The sequence below is a fragment of the Hippocampus comes genome, unplaced genomic scaffold (assembly GCF_001891065.2).
Source record: "Hippocampus comes isolate QL1 unplaced genomic scaffold, H_comes_QL1_v1.1 scaffold384, whole genome shotgun sequence".
NCBI lineage: Eukaryota > Metazoa > Chordata > Actinopteri > Syngnathiformes > Syngnathidae > Hippocampus > Hippocampus comes.
In genome coordinates this window covers 351,530-359,586 of record NW_017805700.1, presented here as the reverse complement: position 1 = coordinate 359,586, position 8,057 = coordinate 351,530, and the positions used below count along the sequence as shown (strand labels likewise).

The 8,057-nt window shown below is 39.9% G+C and overlaps 1 protein-coding gene across 2 annotated transcripts in view; it reads left to right on the top strand.

Moving 5' to 3' along the window:
- Positions 1 to 297: 297 nt before the first annotated feature.
- The window catches only part of orc1 (origin recognition complex, subunit 1), a 30,082-nt gene continuing 22,322 nt past the window's right edge, over positions 298 to 8,057 (top strand). The window contains exons 1-5 of one of the 2 annotated variants that reach the window (XM_019882633.1): positions 298 to 416; positions 504 to 593; positions 2,565 to 2,692; positions 3,878 to 4,050; positions 6,681 to 7,110. In XM_019882633.1, coding sequence (XP_019738192.1) covers positions 307 to 416; positions 504 to 593; positions 2,565 to 2,692; positions 3,878 to 4,050; positions 6,681 to 7,110 — 931 coding nt within the window. In that variant the 5' untranslated portion in view covers positions 298 to 306. Of the gene's footprint in view, positions 417 to 498; positions 594 to 2,564; positions 2,693 to 3,877; positions 4,051 to 6,680; positions 7,111 to 8,057 lie in introns of both variants that reach the window. The other variant, XM_019882634.1, reaches the window with a different exon arrangement.

Genomic DNA, 8,057 nt, shown 5'->3' with positions numbered 1-8,057 from the left:
ATATATATATATATATATATATATATAGACCTACCATTATTGCTGGTCCTGGAGGCCTACATCCACTCTTTAAGCTGCTCTTGAAATCTGCTCCATTCTTCTCTATATAGATAGATATATATATCTATCTATATATAGATATATAAATCTATATCTATATATCTAGATCTATATATCTAGATAGATATATCTATATCTATCTAGATATATATATAGATATACACACACACACACACACACACACACACACACACACACACACACACACACACACACACACACACACACTACTTTAAGAAATGAGACATGCTCAGACTTTCTTTTCTTGCGGACGTGACGCAATTCTTGCGGGAAACTGCTGCGAACGATGTGTGCGCTGTAGATTGGTCGTGTGACTCTCAAACTCTTGTTCCAACGTAAGTTTTATACAGTTAAGCATTACAAATCTTGTGAGCTTGGTGAACTACAACATATATTAACACTTTCTTTACTTCCAAGCATAGAATGAAAGCGAGACTACGAGTGCGGCGAGTGTACAAGTGGCAAGGAGAACCCTTGAGGTTCGACAGGAAGCTGAAAAACTTTGAATATGGGTAAGGACTTGTCTTCTACAAATATTCTATTTATTGAAATATTCGAGATTCAACGTTAAATACATTTGTAATGGATCCGAACATAGTTCTCTGTTCGTGAGAGAGCACGAAACCGAATTCGAGCAGCGACATTATTGTAGGAATTCTTAGGATGTATTGCAATTCTACACATAACTCGCATTTTGGGGGACCTAAAATTGGATGCTCGTCATGCACAGTGGCCAAGATTAAAACATTTTTGGCTTTGGGGTGAGGGTGAAATTTTGATAAAATTGTGCCCCAGAACCTTCTTAAGAACAGTAGCAAGTTACAGTTCTGCTAAATTATCAGTTGACGCATTGTGTACATACTTACTGTATTTCAGAATAGTTCAAGACCATTAATTGGAACAGAAATGTCAATATTTTAATTGAGTATGATAATGTAGGAGTACCATTATGTCTTTTTGGCTCTCGGAATCGCTAAAAGACCAGCGATCTGTGAACAAAGCGTTCGGGGCGGAACAGACGGATTCATGAGATAGGCAGGTGCACAGCCATGTAATAGTTTAGTAAGTAGCAAAAGTTTGAAATAGCAAAGTTGGCTAGTATAGGGGGGATTGTGATCGAACTTCGCCCTCTTCATAAGTCTCGCTGCAGCATTTTGTAATAACTCCAAGCTTTTAACATTGGACATGGGAAGACCAGTGAGCAATACTTTGCAATAATAAAGGCGGAACATAGCAAAAGTATGAATTGTAATTTCTGCGTCACCAGGAGATAAAATGGAACGTATCTAAGTGATATTGCAAAGGTGAAAAAAACGCAGTTGTAGCTTTACAATGGCATCTCTACTTGCGAAATTAATTGTTTCTGAAAGAAGTTTCTTAACTAATAGAGATGTGTTTTTCTTAAAAATGCCCTAATTCGTTCCAAACCCCCCCAAAATTCAGACATAAATATTTCCTAAAGCATAAAAATGCATCAAAATATGTTACAATTATATTATTGCACAATAAATGAGAGTTGTGAATAATATAAAAAACAAAGAATAGAGTAAAGAAGAAAAATGATGGTCATTTGACTTTTAACTGTGTCCTCATCGTTTTTTGCCCTCTTTAGTTCATGTTCTCTCTCAGAAGTAGTTTTTGCCTCGCGTTTTGTAAAGAACTGATCCAAGGACGGTTGCTTTTGTTGACATTTAACAATCCTTCGAAAATGTCCAAGGCAAACATCAGCATAGTGAGTGCTTGTCTGACTGGTGAACACTTTTTCTGGGTGATTCACATTTACATTAAACTATCGAATAGCCTCATGGCCCGAGAGACGAATGACGAGGACGCTGCATAGACACATATCTATCTTTGTAGCTGTCTATACACACAGACACCAACGGTAGAGGTCCCTCTTAGCCAATGGGATGCCAGAAAGATTCTAGGTAGTAGAATAAGAAAAAGAATAATAATAAGAAAAAAACTTTATTTGTCACACAATGGAGACATTTGCAATGTACAGCAGCAAAAATGATGAGAAGGAGAAAGTAGAAAAATAAAAGAAGTATTGCATGCACTAAAACCTATTTAAAAAATGAACTGTACAGAGTGAAATATAAAATATAAGCATATATGCACCTATGCATAAAAACCAATGGCAGAGCAGCTATAAGTATGTTGCGTTCAGGAAACTTGGAGCTGCGAGCAGCAGCCCATCTTGTATTTTTACCTTTTGTATCTTGAAATTTCTTTCGGAACAAGAGGCAATATTTTCCTGTTGAGGCGTTTCGTAACTTGAAAATTTTGTATGAAGAGACATTTGTAAGTAGAAGTACCACTGGACTGTTGCTCACCTAAAAATTTGCTGTTTCATTACCAATGTAATGAAAATACCGTTCTTGTATGTCCACTCCAGTTGAGAAATACCTGACCAGTAGTTCATGTGAATGAATATGTAGGACTCTCCAGTATTTCAAGCTCACAATGTCTTTCTGTCTCAGCTCTTTGATCATCAGTGTGGAGGGTCTACCCAGGCGCAACATCATAAACACTGGACACTGCATTCTTATTGAGGGTGAAGATGAAGACAACCCTTATGTGGCCAAAGTTATCAAGCTTTTTGGGGATGGTGAGTATGGAAATTAAGTCAATTTAAAGCACAGGAGAGGGTCATTCGATGCACTGCATAGTCTTGGCATCTTGCATTCCGAATTGTTTCATGATTGCTACCAACTAAGAAAGGATAGATTGAAAGTGTGGAAATGCAATGTTTGATTGTTAATAACTATTCCCCTCCGCCCCCACCCCAAAAAAAAATTGTCTTTAATTTCTGAGAAAGAGAGATAACATAAAGCAGTGTTGGGTTGATAGCAGTGTCAGTTGCAGAACATCCACATTTTTTGTATATTTTTAAAACAGTGACTTCGAGCAGTGCTTTTCAGACCCTGTGCCGCGGCACGATATTGTCAGGTGTGCCGTGGGAAATTATCCAATATGTATGCCTCTGTGGTCAATCGCCTGACATTGTAATCGTATAGTAATCTTCCATACCGGTAAGTAGCAGCAGCAGCAGCCAGCTAATTGCCTTATGCTTCGAGACAAGCGAAGTTTCCAGCAGGAGGCAATACAACGAAAGATATCTTTCATTTAGATTTACTTTTACCGGAGATGCAATGGCATCAAAGTTCCCTCTAAGCTGCGCAACTGCGCACTGGTCACACACTCTCAGCACACAAGAAAACATGTCCAGCGCAGTGAACGCACTGCAAATAAATTAGATATATCACTTTTTTTTTCTGTATCAATTTGCTGTGTATTTCAGTGAGTGACAGGTGTCCAGCTAATCACACGATACAATGCAATGACGCTATGCAGCCAATCACGGCATTGACAGTACTTGCGATGTTCTGTGCTCCATAACAATAACAGTGCAGCGGTGATAAGTGACGCTAATGCTAATACTTTATCATGGCGAAACGACTGGGCAGTGAACGTGATACGTCGACTCCCCAAACATAAATAAGAATGAACTGCGGTTTTTTTAAGTTGGAATGGCTGTCGCAGTATGTGCAAATAGAAGAACAAGCAGTGAAACTGGGTGAGATCTTTTCTTTTTTGAGTGAGAAATGTCTGCTCTCAAAAACAAAATTATTCGTGCAACGGAGTATTGAACATAATGGTTGGACGGTTGGCCCTGTCTGGACTTATCATTTAAATTGAAACCCCTCTTCAATTATATAACTAGAAGCTGTGACAGTTTGAAGTTCTTGTGACCTGTGTTTGGAGCCAATCAAGCCTCCTTTTTTTGTCTCAGAGGGCGGGATGCAGAAGAAGGCAATAGTCCAATGGTTTGTTCGTGCCTCTGAAGTACCTGTGAGCAAGCTGCCGCTGCTCGGAAGAAAGCCGCATCCACAGGAGATCTTTTACTATCAGGGTCGAGGCTGTAATGAAGAGGTCAATGCGGAGTCCATACTCAGACCGGTGCAGGTAAAGAATTTGTTTTCTCATCAGGGACCACATTTGTCCATCAATTTTCATCTGCTTATCCATGAATCACGTTGGCAGCAGTCTAACAAATATTCACCCAAAAACTCAACTCAATTGTATTGATAGAGCAGTGGTCCCCCCCACCCCCCCGCATGACTATAAATAGTATCATTTGTCGATAAAATTGTTATAAGTACACCTTTGCATAACACTGCATCCTTATTAACGTATAAGAAAATAAAAAAAGAAAGAAATATGGAACAACTTTATGGACCAACTTTCAACAAAGAATAGCTTTAGTAAGTGGAACAGAAAATATTTAAAGTGCATCTGAAATTCAAAAATAACATTAAATCCTGAATTTAACAATAAATATTTTTTGACTGACCATATCAAACCATATGATACTGAAAAATAAAATGACATAAAATCGATAACTAATAATGCATTCAAACTAATCACCAACATTATCTCAGGAGCACAATATTTAAAAAAAAAAAACTTTAACCAGAAAAACAAAAATAGAAGAATCTGTGCTTTTTTTTTTATTTTTTTTTTTTTTATTTTTTATTAAATCAAAGATGATGTCTGGATTAATGGCTACAATGAGCACGTTTTGCAATACACAGCTTTTCGAAGCGAGGTTTGAAGCAGGACACAGCAACTCTCGGCTCTGCTCAATGTGTAGCTGGGACCTGTATTTTAGTTTACTGAAGTAGCAGTCGCAAAGCGGCATGATTGTTGGCAATATTCGGCACGTTTTCGCTGAAAAAAACTCAAGCATCATATCTGCGTGATTGGGGTGTAATGTCTTTAAGTGACGCCTTCATTTATTTGGCTTCATGCTGTCCGCTACCAAAATGTTTAGACACAGTAAGCACATCGATCTTTCCTCGTCTGCCACCTCAGTCACATTGAAGCCAAGCGCTAAATACGAGTGATGTGTCGTTCGTGAACGAACCGGCTCCGAGAGCCGGCTCTTTTAAGTGAATGACGAGAGCCGGTTCCTAATAGGGAGCCGCTGCTAATAGGAGCCGACTTTTTTTTGTACTGTATATTTTTTACATTAGTAATTCATTTTACACATAATTTTACATTATTTTTGGTAGTAAATTAATTTAAGCAACAAAAAAACTGCGCAGCCATTTGGGAGCCAAAAGAGCCGGCTCTTTTTAGTGAGCCGAGCCAAAAGAACCGGCTCTCTAAAAAGAGCCGGAATTCCCATCACTACTACATACGTCTCGTCATATTTCCTCCCTCAGAATGCTCCCTGCGCAAACTCTGCCAATGAGAGCACCACTGCCCCCTAACGTAGTGGAGGTGCAACTGCATGTTATTTTCGGACTAAAAAAATAAAAAAAGCATGTTCCCCAAGGTCAAATGCGCCCCCCTTGACGGAGCCTCGCGCCCCACCAGGGGGGCGCGCCCCACTATTTGAGAAACACTGTGATAGAGCAACCACCGCTGTATACAAAGTGCTGTACATGGAGCAAAAATAAGTCGTCCAACAACAAATGACAAAACAGTCAATTATAATTGAAGGCAGTAAAAAGCACAAAAATAGGAAAACCATAATCAAATCTCATGCTGAGTACAGATGAGTTAACGTTTTCAAGATGGGCAGCGAGGGGGCTTCCTTAACGTTAAGTGTGACGTCATTCCAACGAGAGGGACCGGCAATGGAAAAGACTCGATCCCCTCTGAGCCATCGCTTAGTCCTTGGTACCTCTAATAGCATCCGCGTTGTAGACCTGAGGCAGGTGCGTAGGGGTTGAGGAGCTCAGAGAGGTAAGTTGGGGTGAGACCATTTCAAGATTTGAAAACAAATAAGAGAATCTTAAAAAGAACTCTAAAATGTACAGGAAGCTACTGAAGAGACGCCAGAGCGGGAATTATGCGCTCGCTCTTAGAAATGCTAGTCAAGAGGTGAGCAGCTGCATTTTGGAACAACTGGAGAGCTTTATCAAAACTATGAACTTGAGTTTATAAATTATTAATTTTACACTTTCGCTGGAGACCTTTATTTTTTTGAAAACCTCAAATTCACGCGTGAGTGTTTGCGTATTTGCACTGAGCTTCCACTGATGGGCTAACCTGCTGTGGAGACAGACAAACGCAGAGCAATTATTAGCGAACTGCCAGGCTTCCTGTTCTGGATGGGTTGTAACTGGGAAAGTAAATTCCTTTTGTGTTTTACATATAAACCTGAGTCTGATTTTGCAACCCAATTGAGATTAGTAGCAGGTAGGCCACAATCTGTTTACAATGTGCCTGTTGTGGACACAGTCGTGTGTTACTGCAGATGAAAACACGCTCGCTTGGTATAGAAAATACATGTTCATATTAGCTGTTTAGTAACATTTGAGTTGAGCCCTGTTTAGTTATTTGATTTGTCAATGTTGGTAATAAATGTATGTACTGAAGATAAAGATGTACCAAAAACTGAAATAAAGTCGAAGATTCAAGAGGGTAACACACCAGCGCACTACTCGCGATCTTGAATTAAAAAAAAAAAAAAATTTAAAGTTCATGGAAGTTAGTTAATGGAATTTGGAAGTTGTTTCATCATAATGTCACTCGGCTTATGTATAAATTAATTGAAATAGTCTTGTTGCTCTTTTCACTCATAGGTGAAGCAACTTGATGGTCCAGCTGCATTCCCAGACTCCAGTGATAAAGACACACTCTATGTTAAGTTGTCCTGGGACACGAAGACTTTCAAGATGGTAGACTCAGCTCTGTTGTCACCCTCCACCCCTCTTTGCTGTCCCAAAGCTTGCCACCCCAATTCATCTCCAAGCTCACTGCCTTCAGGCACTCCTGCATCTCGAAGAGTGAAACAACGAGCCTTGCCTACACCTGACCCCGCTGTGATACAACAGGCAGCTTCAGCAGATCACAGACATACCGAAGCCACTACGAGCCCTGGAAAGGATGGTGGCCTGAACGCAGAGTCACTGGACTCAAAAATCAAACTGTCAGCTTCAAAATGTCTTGGCACCAAGAGAAAGAATGCGTCAGCCAGGACACCGGGAGTCCGCAAACGGTTGGAGCTCCACAGTGAGTAGTTTGCTCTTTAATAATATGGAACGTTATATGGGTTACAGAAAATACTCAATTATTGGGGAATTTTTTTAAATAACTGTGCTTAGGCCTGAGTCATATATCCCTTTGTTTTTTTTTGTTTTGTTTTTTAAGAAAATTTTTTTGTTGTGAAAGATTTTTTTCAAATTAGTAATAAAAATAGCCTTGAGCCCCCACGGCCTTACGTAACTTCGACCCTCTCCCTTGTTTCCATCACACTCGAGGCAACTTGGGTACATTTAAGAGAGCAAAACTTTTGTTCCCACGAAAGGAGTTGTGTCGTCAGTGGTTTGGAACTGGTTTGGTTTTGCAGCTAGAAATGTGCCCGAAGTGCATGTTGCAGTGGTTTGTAGAGGGAATCGGAAACGCTCTGTGGAGGAGGTTACAGAATTGAGGAGTGTAGAGAGGTGAAAGATAAGGATAAATGTGGAGGACAGCACAGAGCAACATACAGTATGAAGAGTGTGAAGTAATAACAGTTTCGCTGAAGCAGTAAAGAATGTTCAACAAATAGAAAGGACTGAAGTTCGACAAGTCAGTCAACGATTGAAGAGAATTGGATCAGAGCATGTGGATCAGCTTTGGCGTAGAAAAATAAGTAGTGTGTTTCCAGTAACCCGACCGACCGAGAATTTCTACATTGAAAAAAAACTTGACGTCGGCATTTTTTTCAAACAACCCTCTACATTTTTGTGTAGAGGGTTTACATCGGTGCAAACCTTCGCGATATTCACGTTGAGCGTGTGCGTTGTTTGCCCTGTCGTCTGTCAACAACATTGAAACATAGCGGCGGCCGCGATCTCTGACGACAGTTTAAACCGCGTTTTCTGTGTTACAATCGCATGCTCGCACTGTAATGTTAAGAAAATAGCATCCATTGATGTATCGAAAAAATTCAGCGAACTATTTGATGAACACCACGG